We start from the raw sequence: 16,340 nt of genomic DNA on the forward strand, positions 1-16,340 counted from the left end.
TCGGCCCGAACCGGCAACCAGCCTCCCCTTTTATCAGGGTTCGGACAATCCTACGTTAGACGCTCCGATCACTTTAGCTGAAGTCCGAGCAGAACTTAATCGCCTTAAGACCAACTCAGCAGCAGGCCCCGACCGCATTTCTAACACAATGCTTAGGAATCTAGACGACGCCCCGATTCATGCCCTCACCGAATACCTTCAAGAATGCTGGGCCAGCGGTACCATTCCGAAAGAATGGAAGTGCGCCGATCTAGTCTTTATTCCTAAGCCGGGAAAACCACCCACCTTGGCCAACCTCCGCCCCATTTCTATCACTTCCTGTGTGGGGAAGTTGATGGAACGCGTGATCCAGACTAGACTCCTTCGCTACCTCGAAGACAACCACCTCCTACCAGACACGATGTTCGGCTTTCGCCCTCATCTAGCAGCGCCGGACGTTATGTTTCTTCTTCATCACCAGGTCGTCATGCAACGCACCCTTGACACAAAAGTCATTGTTGGTCTCGATGTTGCCAAGGCTTTCGACAACGTCCTCCACGAAGCGATTCTTCGACAACTACAGACCCTTGGCGTCGGACATCGTACGTATGCATACGTGCGAGACTTTCTCACCGACCGAAAAATAAAACTGGGCGTCGGCACGGCAAATTCCTGCATCGTCTCTCCTGGCAACCGCGGCACACCACAAGGCTCCGTTCTGTCACCGCTGTTTTTTAACGTCGCACTGATAGGACTACCTAAGCTTCTCGCTGACATCCCCAACTTACACCACAGCCTGTATGCTGACGATCTGACTCTTTGGATCACGCAGGGCAGCGACGGCCAGATCGAAGAGGCTCTCCAGACCGCCATCGATCGTGTCGGTAGGTACCTCGATACAGTTGGCCTTAGCTGTTCGGCGACTAAGTCAGAGTACATCATCATCCCGTCCCCAGGACGACGTGCACCAAAGGTACTTCCTGAGATGAACCTCCAGGTCCAAGGTAACCCCATCCCTCGAACGGATCACATCAGGATTCTAGGCCTGCACTTACAGGCAAACGGCAGCAATACTATTTCGCTCCAACGCATCGACCAGTCGGTTGTACAGATCGGACGCCTTCTCAAGCGAGTCTCCAACAAACACCGAGGTATGCGAGAGTCCAACCTCCTGCGCCTCGTCCAAGCCTTCATCTGCTCCCGCATCACCTACTCTGCACCTTACCTACGTCTCACCCGCGCCGAAAGCGAACGGCTAGAGACGACACTTCGTAAAGCATACAAAACGGCCCTGAGTCTTCCCATGTCCACAGCCACTCACAAGCTTATGGCTCTCGGCATCACCAACACAGTGAGCGAGCTGATTGAAGCTACCCTCACCGCCCAATATGAGCGGCTGTCACTCACACACGCCGGCCGAGCGATACTGCAGCAAATTCGGATCTCACAAACGAGGGCGGCCCCCAACTATGCAGACCTCACACCAGAATATCGTCGAAGTCTCTGCATCCCTCCCATTCCCAAGCGGATGCATCCGGAACACCACGCCGAGAGACAGGCCGACCGGGCACGTCAGTTCGAGAAGCGCTTCAGCGGACGCCCGGACGTCACGTATAGACCAGAACACAGCGAATTCCATGCGCATCGCCATATTTGCATCGCGCGTCGCGCCATCTATCGCACACGCAACGAAACAACATGCGCGGGCTGCCACGCCAGCAGACGCTACACAGAGCAAACGTAAAACTCCCGAAACTCAGCCTGTCGGAAAGCGTGTATCGCGTCTTTTCTAGCCTGGACATTTTCGCTGATTTTATTGGAACATAAAGAACATCTTGCTCATGCAACCTCGTCAGATACGTACGCTGTTACATTTGTAAAAAAAAACATGGCTGATCCCTCCGTCATAGGAATCGGTATAACACGAAAGTGAAACGTGTCTTCACAGAAGTAGTGCTTATGATATATGAGAGCTTGTACAATGTCTATTCGTGTTTGGCAGCTATAGCACCGTTTGACGTGGATGCACCCATGTTGACAGCATGTCTCTATCGCGAAGACTAACGCCCATGATCATGATTAAACCGTTAAGGTAGCTGACGGTGTGAACATATATTTGGACACAGCGAATCGTGAATCGCGCGTAAGGATGATATCAACAAGTTCATAATCAACATTGGTACCCGGTATGCACTTCTTCAAAGCGTCGTCAATTAAGGAGAGAAACGGCACGGTGTGCGCTTTCTAGTAATGGGTAGCCGACGCCTGTGTGCTCATGCATACATAACACACACTGCACTTCAGCAACGCGGGAGGTAGAGGTTCGTAGCCTGAGGCGCAAACGCGTGCGTCCCGCTGGCCTCTGTCTCGCAGGCGCTGCTCTCGCTCCACCAAGGCACGACATTCGCCCGTCGAAATCGCGTCCTTTCTGCAACGCATATTGCAGCAGTTTTGTTAGTCGGTGCTCTCGCAATTGAAGCAGTCGGCGGCAGAGAAATCCCGTTCGTGCACGTGGAAGCTGCACTACTCCGATGAGCCGACGCACGCTAACACGAATACAAAGGCAAAGAACGTAACTGCGTCAAGGGTGCCTCGGCGACGCCAGCGCGGCCAGTCTACCTCTCTGGTATCGAGACGCTTTAACCATGACCTCCGATATCACGTGCAATCTCGGAGTAAGCGCTAGTAAGTGTCGATTGTGAAGCATTACTTCTTTTCACCTCTCACAGACGGCGGCACCGCCCCGCTCCGCCCGCCGCGAAAGAGAAGGTGTGAAAGATATAAGGCGCGTTCGCGCCGTGCCTAGCATCTCCCGAGTTGGCTTAGTCGGTAGAGCGTCGGGCGCTTGCCGTCGCGGCCGCAACGCCGTGGGTTCGATTCCCAGCGGGGTATCTTTTTCTTGGTTTTTTTCTTTCTCACCCGTTGGCGTCCATTTTATCAACGTCATATCCGTGACGGATGTACTTGGTGGACCCCGGCATAAAACACTTTCGTGTTAAAACGTGCTCGCTGTAGTACGCGTGAATCGTAATTGCAGTGCAGCTCGCGAAAGAGTGAAACGATGTTTCGTTGCCCCATATTACAAGTTGTGCACAAAGTTTTGTGAAAGCTCATCATTTCAGCATGCGTCGCGTAATAATTAGAGTACGCTTTACAGGTAGTTTCGCGGAACGTAATTTTTGTTTCACGAGCGCTCTTACAATAATGCGTGTTGCTCACAAAAGCGTGCTATCAGAGAGTATAACCTGCAGTATCGTTCAGCGATCCCTTTTGGAAGCTACCTGCGCGATTTTATTCTTGTAACGATGGTGCTTTACAAGCGTCTTAGTTAAGCCGGTTAGCTACGCCTGCGACGTAAATGACACTGGCGCGAGTACTGTTTACTTACGTGCCAATATATGTATTGTGTGCAGCTGGATGCCTCGTGTCCAAATAAATTTGGGGAAATCAAACACTGAAATGAAAGCACGAAATTCTAGCCAGCTGTTGAGGAGCACCGTGCCATTTATTACCTTTTGAAGACGAAATCTCGAAGGCGTGGATGCCCTCGAAAGCACTAAAGCTTAATACTACGTTAAAAGTGGCAAAGCATGCTGATTGCCTGTGCTTGAAAGTACTACCTTGCACTAGATTTTCGTCAAAGGAAACGCTCAAAGATATGAAGTGCACCCCCACACAAAGCTCGCGCCTGCCTTCAACCCAGCTGCGTGTCACGCAAATTAGGTTCGCAAAATGAAATAGGTGGGCATCACACTGCAGAATACACGCAGTTAGTGTACTTACTCGCGCATTTTCACTCGGTTCCTAGTTTTTTTGCTTGAATCACAGTTATCCGCTCGCGGCGAAGCTGAAAACACCGCACCGGCACTATTTCCGTGGCGCGTCGTAATAGTCGCAGACAACGCTAATATCCTCTTGTTGCGCTGCTTGTTTTGGCATCCAAAGACGACGCAGTAGTGCCCAGACGAGCTCTTATACGCAGAAGCGGCGTCAACGGGTACTTTTTCGCACTTTCAAGCCTCAGAACTGCAGCTTGCCCTGTTTACTTGATGCAGCCCGCGCGCGCCTTGGCAGCCCCGTCAGCCCGGCGTCTGGGTGCGAGAGTATCCGCTCGGCTCGCCAGCAGCCTGGGTGCGAGACAGGCGTGCTCTGGTGTATACGGACGCCTCTTACCACCCCTCGAAGCCAGCGATGGTGGCGGTGGCCCTCGCCCCCTACCGTAGCTGGCACACAGGATGCAGCATTCGCAAAACAGAAACGGTCACCGCAGCAGAAGAGGTTGCCATCGCGCTTGCGCTAGCTGACCCTACTACCAAAGTTGTCATCAGTGACTCTCAACAAGCCATCCGCAACTACGATGCCGGCCGCATCTGCCGCCAGGCATTACACATTATAATTTCTGCTCCCCCCTCTTCTACATCCCGTTTACTCATTTGGGCTCCAGCCCACGAGTCGTTGAGCGGAAACGTCCAGGTGCACACACTCGCCCGAGATCTTAGCTGCCGAGCCGAGTGTAGGGTTCACCGCGCCGCTTCCCCTGATACAACTATGCCGCGCGACTCACTACTCACCACTTATACGGACATCCTCCAGTATTACCGACTCGGAAGATGCGTATACCCCCCTGCACACCACGATCTAACAAGACGTGAGGCCGTCCAATGGCGCAAACTACAGACAGGCAGCTTCCCACACCCCCTCTTATTCAGCAGAATCTTTCCGGAACGGATAGCGCCAAGGTGCAAACATTGCTCATATCCGGCGACACTCACACATATGGTGTGGACGTGCACGCACTACAACACAGACAACACAAACACTCCAGAGTCGTGGGAGTCCCTCTTGCGTACCTCCGAGCCAGAAGACCAACGCCGGCTCATCCAGCGCGCGGTGGAGGCTGCGGTATCCCAAGGGATCCCCGCCGACCTCCTCTGAAATAGCGCAACCAGTCTTCGTACTGGTCCCCTCTTTATTATTTTTTTTTGTTTGTTCTGGGAGCAATAAAGATACCACCACCACCACGATTGATCGCCAGACTTATCCGGCGAACTTGGTGGTCCTGCAGCATTGTTCGAGGGACGTCATTCTGGGCATGGATTTTCTAAATCAGACAGCGCAGTCATTGACTTACGATCCCAATCGCTAACGTTTTCAGCGGACAATTCCATCTCGCCGGATAGGCAAATTGGTCACCATGCCCTGAGTGTGATAGAAGAGCAGGTCACCGCTCCGCCTTTCTCCAGCGTCATCATTTCTGTGGACACTGAAGAACCGACAGACTTAGAAGGTGTCATCGAGGGCGACCAGCACCTGCTTCTGAGCAGTCAGATGTGCGTCGCAAGAGACATAGCCTAGCTGCGGGATGACGAAGCAAGGATAATGCTGACGAACTTCAGCCAAGAATACAGGCACCTAAACAGTGGTACGACGGCTGCCTATATGGACGATTTCGTGGACGCCAGCAATGCTTTCGCCCTCTTCTATGCTACCGAACCTGCTTCGACTAATGGAGGTCCCCAGCCTGATTTCGACGTTAATCCGAGCCTTGCGAAGCGCAAGCAAGACCAGCTCAAAGCCCTGCTCTTGCAATTCAGGAACTGCTTTTCGTCATCATCAAGGAGCCGCCGGACTCCAATCGCTAAACATCGCATTGTAACAGAAGGAAGTGACCGCCCGATTCGTCAAAGCCGTATTGAGTTTCGACACGAGAACGCGAAGCTGTCAACAAGCAAGTCGGCGAAATGCTACGCTACGACATCATCCAGCCGTCCGTCCGTGGGTGTCTCCTGTGGTGCTAGTGAAAAAGAAGGATGGCATTCTACATTTTTGCGTCGATTATCGTCGCCTCAACGAAGTCACGAAAGACGTGTATCCTCTTCCGCGGATAGACGACGCCCGGGATCGATAACACAACGCGAAGTACTTTTCGTCGATGGACCTCAAGACCGGCTACTGGCAAATCGACGTCGACGAGAGAGACCGAGCAAATATTTCTTTCTTAACACCAGACAGCCTGCTCGAGTTCAGTCAAGGTCATTCCCTTTGGTCTTTGCTCGGCACCTGCTACTTTCCACCGTGTCATCGATGCAGTAATGGCTGACTTAGTGGCACACTTGCCTCATGTACTTGGACTACGTCGTTGTGTTTGCCTCAAACTTCGACGAACACCTCCGACGTCTTGAAGCTGTACTTGAAGCAATCAAGAGCTCCGGACCCACCCTGAAGCCAGAAAAGTGCCGCTTTGCATACGAGGAGCTCTGGTTCTTGGGCCACCTGATAGGCCACTCCGGAGTACGCCCCGACCCGCAGAAAGCGGCCACCATCGCTACATTCCCGACACCCGCCGACAAGAAGGCCGTGCATCAATTTCTCGGCCCTGTGCGCATATTACAGGCGGTTCGTCAAAAACTTTGCCCGCATCTCCGAGCCACTTACTAACCTTACCAGGACCGACGACAAGTTCAAGTGGGAAACGCCGCAAGAGGAAGCATTTCAAGAACTAAAACGACGCTTGCAGACGCCACCGTTAGTTGCGCATTTCGACAAACACGCCCAAAACAGAAGTACACACCAACGCAAACAGTATAGCGGTCGGCGGCATTCTTGCGTAGAGGACTGACGGACTGAAAAGCGTCATCAGTTATGCTACCCGGTCGCTATCAAAGGCGGAAGCCAACTATTCTACAGCAGAAAAGGTGTGCCTTGCCATCATCTGGGCTACATCGAAGTTTCGCCTCTACCTTTACGGCAGGCCCTTCAAAGTTGTGAGCGACCACCACGCCTTGTGTTGGCTAGTTAGCTTGAAAAACCCTTCGGGTCGCCTCGCACGGTGGAGCCTGAGACTTCACGAATTTGACATTAGCGTCGTTTACAAGTCCGGAAGAAAACCCTCCGACGCCGACTGCCTGTCTCGTGCCCCCGTCAATGGACCGCCGCAGGATGACCAGGATGATGACTGCTTCATGGAAACCAACAGTGCCGATTACTTCGCTCAACGACAACGAGCCGAACCGGAACTCAGAGGCCTTGTGGAATACCTAGAGGATGGCACCGCCGTTGTCCCGAAGGTGTTTAGCCACCACTGCTGTTGTTTTTCTTGCAAAACGGCCATATACAAAACAACTTCTCGGCACTTCGAGCCAAGTACCTTCTCGTGGTGCCTTCAGAATTGCCACCAGAAGTCCTTCAGGTCCTACAGGACGACCCGACGGCAGGACACCACGGCTTTTCCTGCACACTCGCAAGAATATGGGAAAAGTACTACTCACCGCGCCTTGCCGCCGACGTCGCTCGTTACGTAGACGTAGATACTGTCAGCGATGCAAGACAGCGCCGACTAGGCCAGCCGGACTTCCACAGCCCATCGAGCCACCTCGCCATCTGTTCCAGCAAATTGGGTGCATTTACTGGGGTCGTCCTCGACCTCAACTTCCGGAAACAAATGGGTCATCGTAGCTACCGACTGCCTCAACCGCACCGCCGAGACAAGGGCCCTGACCAAGGGCAGTGCGTCCGAGGTAGCCAATTTCTTCGTTGAAAGCATCGTCCTGCGTCGTGGCATCCCGGAGCTCCTCATCACCGACAGAGGTACGACGTTTACTGCTGACCTAACTCGGGCAATATTTAGATGCAGCCATAAAAGCCACAGCCGGACCACAGCGTGCCCCCACAGACCAATGGCCTCACCGAGTGGCTAAACAAGACTATCGCAGACATACTGGCCATGTACGTCGACGTCGAACACAAGACGTGGGATACCATCCTGCCGTAGGTGAGCTTCGCGTACAACACGGCCATGCAAGAAATGACGCCAATGGCGCCGTACAAGTTGCTCTACGGAAGGCGCCCTGCAACGACGCTCGACGCCAGGTAACCCAACGTCTCCGATGAAGAAAACTTCGACTTCGCCGTCTACTTTGAGCGCGCCGAAGAAGCCCGACAACTCACCTGTTTGCGCATCCAGAGCCTGCAAAAGACCGACAGCCGTCGTTACAACCTTCGACGACGCCACGTAGAAAACCAGCCTGGAAATCGTGTCTGGGCCTGGACGCCAATACGCCGACGCGTAATTAGCAAGAAGCTTCTTCAACGATACTTCGTACCGTACAGGGTACTTCGATGTCTCGGCGAACTCGACTACGAGTTTATCTCCGACGGCATGACGAACTCTCAGCGGCGCCGGGCACGCCCCGAGGTGTGTGGCATGTGGTGTGTCTGAAGCCTTTTTGTGCGCGTGAAGGAACCTGTGAACTCCAGTTTTTGCTTGCTTTATTATTTTTCTTTTGTATTGCATGAGTGTTTTCAATTTCTTGTTCTGTTTTAAGCATCGGGGCGATGCTTATTCAGAGGGGGGCATTGCCACGCGTGTTACTTTGATTTATTCGGGCTTAACCCGCAAAGAATGTTTGCAACACTCCGCGTAGACCACACCGGGATGTTTCAGAAGCTTCACGATTGTTTTAGGTCATTCCGTTAATATTGCGCGCTGGACGCGACTAGTCTGGTTACTTCGAGAGATTACGCGGTCACCAGCGATAACACTGGAATCTTCGATAGCGCACGTATAAAAGCCGACACGCTTTACCGCTTGTCAGATTATCGACGGCCGACGCTGTGTTCGCCGCTTTCAGTGCACAGTGTATATTGGTTGTAGTTGGGCTTTCCTTTTCCCGGAAAGTAATAATAATAATATCTGGGGTTTAACGTCCCAAAACCACGATATGATTATGAGAGACGCCGTAGTGGAGGGCTCCGGAAATTTTGACCATCTGGGGTTCTTTAACGTGCACCTAAATCTAAGTACACGGGCCTCAAACACTATTCCCGGAAAGTCCACGCCGACTGTTTCCTTCGTCCACGTCACGACCCCGTAAAAATATTGTATTTGAGAGCGTCTTGTGAGCTAGGTAGGTTGTTCTAGGTTTAGTTAACAAATTAAAACGTACCCGTATGGCCTAGACTGCAACAGCATCGATGATATTTCGCAAGTAAGTGATATTCATGAGGTTAAGTTTTCTGGCGTTTGGATAAGGTTCTCAGAGCTAGATAGAGTTATACGTTCACACAGTATTCGTATCTTCACTTCAGAGCCCTTCAGAGCCACCGTAACTTCTTCTGTCGAGGTCGCGTGTAGTAAACACGCTAAAGGCGCCCCAACCCGCGGTGCTCGGAGGCAGCTCTTGCAGCTGCCGCGCCGGTTGTTGTTGGTGACTGTAGAGGACAATGGCGCCGCCCACTTCCGCTCCTCGCTTGCCATCGCGAAATCGCTGCAAGTTAACATACAAAGGTCTATGTCTTTAACTGCTACGACCTGACACGTTCTGTATCGGCCTTGGCGACCGCTTTCGGAGAAGTGGCATATGATACCCCTTGCGTACGTTAAAAATTGCAGGAAAGCGATATTACAAAGTCAACAGTACTATGCCGTGCTTGATAATCAGTTTGTGGTACTGTGCTGTTACAGCATCTTCTACTCTGCTGTAACGCTGTGAAGAGCGAGGACACAGAGTAAAAAGAAATATGCGACGAAACATGGCGCTTCGTTTCTTGTGTGTCCTTGTTCTTCACCGAGCTACAAATTAGTGGGTGCCAAACCAAGTAGGCCATGTAGTCACCTTTATGATAAGGTGGTGAACCATTTGTCTTCTGTAAGAAAATGCCAGTATGATATGGTCTGGCCGAAATTTCTTCATTTAGTATTTCAAATAGCCAACTTTATTAATAATGAAGTGCGTTATGTTTGCTACATTATGCTGGTGAGAGAACTTATTTTTGATACGCTTCTTCACAAGATTTTTACTTGAGCTACTACATATTAGAGACAGAATTTCATACACCGAATTTCTTGTTTAGTGAATATAAATATTTTCTGATTATGTATGCCTACTAACATCAGCGCATATGCGTACTTTTATCACTGCTTGATCTGTCGTAATAATTGTCATGTTTATGTGCACGTCGAAGCTTTACTGCAAGATTTTTTCGTAACTGGGATCACTCTTCTGGCTTTCTTCCACTACAAATAAAATAACAGGGCTAGACATCAATAATTCGTCCATTGACAATATGCTTCTGGGAACCGCAAATATTTAAATTGCATAGCCTATGCTCTGGGTTATTTTTATCAACATCACAGCTTCTTCGTTTGTTTGCGAGGCATATGGTTGCGTGATTGCGCATAAAAGCCACACGATTCCTGGGGTAATATGTGAAAGTTCTTACCGAATATTACAAGAGAAGCAGCCATAAGCAGGAAGCTTGCTTTAGTCTGCAATGAACCAAACTTCTTACTGTGAAGTACGCAAAAGAAAACATTTAATTTTTTTCATCTAATAGATAGCTAGAAAACACGTATGACCTCTCAATCACGTAAAAACAGTGAATATTTTAGTTTCACTAAGCCGCGACATTGCGAAGGTATTGGCGTAATACAGATTCCCCCAAGGTATTTCTAATAAAATTTAGAGGACACCTGAACTTCGCCTGCAAGATTCGAACGCGATAGCCTAGTGAGGCCACACTCGCATCGCCTTCTCAATCTGTAATTTTTGAACATATTCGAAAAATAGCGCGCAGACAACGCCGACACAGCGGAAGAACATGGGAGAAACCACGGCGCTGACTCGCAACTCAATGTTTATTGGAAGCACATGAACAGAAAAGATTACTACTACTATCACACCCATATGACCATTCTAACGCAAAACACGAAACAGCATCGATCTCGATTACGAAAATAAAGCGCGAGAAATACCGCGCGTACACCCCAACAAAGAAATATTAAGACGCCGTACTTTTTAAAAAAATCCAGTCAGCTCCACTTTGCGAACACTGCCGAAACAGCGAACCTTATGCCCGTCCTTCATTAGGCTATATCGTACTTCTATGTTATTCAAGTCTTCCTTTTGTTAGCGCTTAGCTTCGGCTTCTCTTGCGCGAACATTGCGGTTGGCTAGGCGACGACATGCCCGTTCTCGCGTCTGCCTGACGCTCACATCGGGCGGCTTCTTCATCGGGAGAACGAGAAACGTTCGCCATCTTGAAAGCGCTACCTCCTGAACACTGCCACCGACATGCTGTTTCGCGCTCCACTGCGCCTCACCGTCACCCCATCTTGGCGTGTTTCTCGAAAGTTCACCCCACGACATCCTCCGTCCTCGCCTCTCGCAGCACACGCAGCCCTATCCTTGCTACCGAGCGAGGACTCGCCGAACTGCGAGGCCACGTGATCACGGCTACCACCACACCGGACATGAAAGCCTCGACTAAGAACAGTTTTGCTGTTAAAAATGCAAACTCGCTATCGTGTAAGCCTCAATTATTTTTCTCGTGACTTGATCTCGATGCCTAGATAGGACCTCAGCTTCATGAAACGTGAGTGAGCAATGGCACTGCGCCACGTGTCGGAACACATGCCAGTGCGCATTTCCCTGCAAAGAACGTCTATGGTCCAACAACCTGATGTTGATAAATATACTTCTTTGGCCTATGTCAACTCGACCACCTGAAAACGGCAATAGCTGTACGACACATGTTCTACAGAGCGCAAATGGAGCCACGTGTTTAACCCCGCAGTGTTTGTCAACCACTCCATATTCACTCCATATTCATCAATGGCCAGAAGGCCATTGATGAATATGGTGTCATTAGCTTCCAGAACGTGACAGGTCTGTCGTGTGGGCATTTCTTGGAACTTCTCCAGTGCTACTTTAAATCTACCTTTATTTCGTGGGATGATGCCCCGCATTTACAGAAACAGGGCATTTGCATTGGGTCCTGCATTGCCCCCCGCCTTAGCGACTTGTTTTTGGGCCAGCATGGTTAAAAAGCTCGCTGAAAGATTAGGGGGAACTAAGGTAAGGTGGTAAAAGTGTTTAGATTTGTGGATGATTTTCTGTTTTTTGTTGATTGTCATGGCGATCTGTTTGAAGCTGAGGTGCAAGCGTCGTTGCCTATTATTCAAGATAGCCTGAAACCCCTGGAAGTGACACACGAGTTACCGCAAGATGGAACAATCCGTTTTTTTGGAGCTATGCTTGTAAAGTAAGGGAGATCACTCTTGTTGACATTACGAGCCACGTGCAAATAAACCCTTGCTTCTTTACCATTCGGCATACTCTAAATTGATTAAGAGGGCAATTGCCAACCTCTGCTTCAAGAACGACTTGAGCAAGTCGTGTCACCACTCGGTTTCCTTGAGCTTCGAATTGCAGCGCAAAAGACTGACTGATGCTGGCTATCCACAGCCTGTACTCGTATCTGTGGAGGAGCACATCTTGTGAGACATGAAAAGTGTACATGAACCTCCGACCAACTTGTTCGAGCGCGGACGACGCATGCGTGTGTTGCCGTATATGCACACTGTCTCCCATAACTTGAAAAAAATCGCACACCGAGCCAATGTGCGGGTTGTTTTTTCAACCCCGACAACATTGAAGCTCTGTAAGATGACAGCTCCAGGAGCACAGCGAAAACGCGTTTTGAAAAGAAGCACAAAAACAAGTTTGTAGAATGTGCTGAAAGCGTTGTTTCTTGCCTACCGTTGTCGTGTGGCCGCAGCTATATAGGACAAACCAGTCGCTGCGTTAACGATCGCTTACGTGAGCACTCGTACAATGTCCAGAACGTGGCTGGTGGCTCTTCAGCGATACATTGGAAGAAGTGCGGCTGTGTGTCTTTGTTTGACACATGTAGAATTGTTAACAAGAATCGGAATCAGTTGACAAGAGAGATAATCTAAACAGAGCAGATTGAAAAGATAGGCGAAAATGCGTAAGCATGCCGTCAATTGCACTAACAAAAAGCGTGATGTGATGGTAGTGGTAATCTTTTATGTAGGACAAAAATAACTTAGCGCAATACAAACACGGCACACAAGGAAGCTACACAAGGGACAAGCGCTCCCTTGTCTACCTTCCTTGTGGGCCGTGTTTGCATTGCGGTAATTTTTGTCAGTATGCACCAACTAGGCCCCCAAAAAGTCCTTTTCTGTACGTGCGTCCAATAAATATTCAGTTGCGAGTCAGCGCAGTGGTTTGTCGCTTCTTCGTTGTCCGCGTCGTGTTTGTGCTGTTTTTCGAATATGTTCAAGAACTATCATTCGAATATGTTCAAGAACTATCACCAACTGGCCCAGCTTTCGATTCTTCTCAATCTGTCGCTTGGCTACTCTTCTCGGTAGACGCTTCAACCGTGCCGCAAGGACAGGAACGTCTGTGCGCGTAACATTCGCTGTTTGAAACTAGAATGCCTACTGCAAGTACAGTTGCGAAGTGCCCACTACGCCTTAATTTTTTCCTTTTGCGAATTGGCGAAATACCCACTACGCGTCCGCAAGGTGCCACGCGCACCTGCACAGCTGCCCACTTTGTTGATGCTGTGAATAATGATGACTATTATGCACAAAGGATAAAAACCAGAGGGAAAAGTCAGGACACAGCGAAAGAAGTCGACGGGACAGGCTGGCACTTACAACTGAACAAAAAACATCGTTTGAAAGGCTTATTTAAACCCAGCGGTAACAACTCTGCGCATGTGTGAGCAACCATGTTTCGCCTAAAACGAAAAATAAGCGAAACAACTCCGCTAGAAATAATCGCGTTCAGAAATATCATCTCTTTGCCAGATAGATGCACTGACGTGTCACTGACACAGTCATTACCTCCGTTTCTTTGTGTAAATGCTTCTAAAATTTTCCTTGCGTTCTTTGTCCCGCCGCTGCCCAAAACACTAGTGCTTTCAAAAGTAGGAATGCACCCGCACCGCCTGCAGTGGCTCGGCAGGTGAGCACCGTCACTCAGGGGAAGGGAGGCCCTGCGTTCTCTGAGGCGATCGTTAATACAACGGCCAGTTTGGCCGATGTATGCTTTGCCGCACGATTTTATTATTTTATTCCGTGCCGCACGACGAGCTCCTACCAGTAGTGCGCGAGTTCATACAGGGCAGTGGTGCAGCGTCTTGGCAAGCGCTGTCCCCCTTTTCAGTAGACAGCTTTTTGGAACTTTTCGGCCACTACCTCAATTCCACGATTGTGGATTTCCGTGGTGCTATGTATATTCAGAAACATGGAATATGTATAGGCTCTGGTATAGCTCCTTTATTGACAAACATATTTCTGGCGAAATTTGACCGCATGTTATGCGACAGCCTAGACGATGACCATGTGGTGAAACTTTTTAGATATGGGTCATTCCAAGGGAAACGTCCCAGCCAAAAATTAGACCCCCAGCGATTCTATTAAAAAAAATTGAGCTAGAAGGTAACTATGTAAGAGTGACTTTAGTAAAGTATTTTCGTTAAGAAAAATTATCTGGTCACGTGATGGCAGTTGGAATATTCCGGCGAGGAGGAAAAGTTGGGTGGGAATATATTATGCGTATTCACCCTTGCAAATGGGTACACTGGCACATTGTATTTTAACTCATTCTATTGTCATTGTTCTTTCACGTGACGTCACAAGTCAAACCACATATTAATTTTCCGGCTTAAATAGGCTTAGCAAAGAAGCAAGAAAACGTTCAAATTCGGATAATTTTCCTAAAACCGTGGCAACGTTTCAGCGGCAAACATTTTTTTGCTATTTTACCAGTCAACGTAGAATCTGCTAAAAATATTTTCAAGCTTTGTGAACAAGCGCTTATTGAGAAATATGCGTGCAAGGTTGACAAAAATGACTTTTTGGGGAGATTCACTCGCAAATTAAGCATTGAGGCCCTCGCCATAAAAATATGTGAGAGGGTTTTTTTATATGCTCCAACGCCTTCTCTTATGACGTGGAAATTTTTATTCCTGTATATTTTGTTTAAACCGAAAAAATAATTTTTGATGTCCACAACTAATGTCACTGGCAGGTAGTACCTATGTCTGTCTTTACTACAGAACGCGTGCTTTTTCTCGGCGATTTTTTGGCTTGCATGAGAACTCCGTTAGTTTTTCAAGCAAACTCTGGCAGCGTGATTACGCATAAGTGTATATGTATATCGAAACGACCTTGCTGTTGTGCCTTCATAACTGGCTTTCTTGGCACTAAGGGCAGTCAGGCAGACAAGCATAGCATGCGCATAAGCGTTTGGCAGTGGTATTTATTGCCTGACTCTGCTTCATTTTATGCCACAAGGATGCGTGATTCACATGATTCTTTGCTCTCGGGTGTTTCATACTAGCAGAAGAACAGCGTTTCATGGTTTACCAACACTTGGAAAAGAAAATTATGGCTTCAAAACGTAAATTTCTTGTCGTTCAGGCCTTTTGCTTTCCGATGTGCCGTCCTCTGTCACATTTTATACACCTAAACTGTTAATATCAAAGCAGGCTACCTTGTCATTCACAACGGCTTTCTCACTTGTAGTTCATGAGTTTTGGAAAAATGATGTAATCCCAACATGAAGTGCTGAAAGAGTAATAAGAGTATCTGGGTTTTACGTGCCAAAACCAAGACATGATTATGAGGCACGGCAGTAATGAAGGACTCCGGAAATTTCGACCATTTGGTGTTCTTTAACATGCACAGACATCACACAGTACACGGCCTCTAGCATTTTGCGTCCATTGAAACGCGACCGCCGCGGCCGGGATTCGCGACCTTCGGGTCAGCAGCCGAGCTCCGCGACCGCTACACCACTGCGGCGGAGTGTTGAAAGAGTAGACGGTTCGAAATGGTACAGTTGTCGGGTCCTTTTGACAGAGATCACCATGGCGAATCTCTGAGCGAGCTGGGTTCTCTTTTCTGGAATCGTGGAATGTGGCACCCAAATCACTGTAACATCCTTTACATTACTTTTGGTCCAGCCAAACAAATCATGCGGTGGCGGAATCTGACCACCGTATGGCCTCCGTAGACTTGTTCTTGCTGCCAGATGTTTCAGTGGGCCGCCAACATCGTCGCATGCGCTTTTGCCATGTGAAGTGGCAAAGAAGTTCCACTCCCCTGATAGGTTGTGGGCCTCCTCGCAGTAGCAAAGGTTCAATACGTTATTTCTGTTTTAAGTGTGTAGCCCTTTAGGGGCCCGGCTTGTCGGCCATCAACTTTCTGATGTCTCATGGTCCCGCAGTGGTCAATACAGACATAAAACAAGACTGACTATGCTGAAAACCAGTGCAGATAAGCTAGGCAAGGTCTAAAGTATTATGAACTGCAGAACTAACCGAGAATCACTCGCAATAATTTACCTACAATCAAGGAAAACGCTTCTGTTTACCAGCGCCTACCAGTGACATTGGTTGTGGATACCAAAATTATTTTTTCGGTTTAAACAAAATTTGCAGGAATAACAACTTCTACATCCTAAGAGAAGACATTGGAGCATATAAAGAACCTCTCACATATCTTTATCGCGAGGGTCTCAATGCTTAATTTACGAGTG

The 16,340-nt window shown here is 49.0% G+C and overlaps 1 protein-coding gene across 1 annotated transcript; it reads left to right on the forward strand.

Moving 5' to 3' along the window:
* The first annotated feature begins 334 nt into the window (after positions 1-334).
* LOC119392890 (uncharacterized) lies at positions 335-4,947 on the forward strand. The gene is made up of 2 exons (XM_037659818.2): positions 335-1,590; positions 4,122-4,947. The coding sequence occupies exons 1-2, from the start codon at positions 335-337 to the stop codon at positions 4,912-4,914; spliced, it is 2,049 nt and encodes a 682-aa protein (XP_037515746.2). The 3' UTR covers positions 4,915-4,947.
* Positions 4,948-16,340: the final 11,393 nt, after the last annotated feature.

Source organism: Rhipicephalus sanguineus, chromosome 5 (genome assembly GCF_013339695.2).
Source record: "Rhipicephalus sanguineus isolate Rsan-2018 chromosome 5, BIME_Rsan_1.4, whole genome shotgun sequence".
Classification (NCBI taxonomy): Eukaryota; Metazoa; Arthropoda; class Arachnida; order Ixodida; family Ixodidae; genus Rhipicephalus; species Rhipicephalus sanguineus.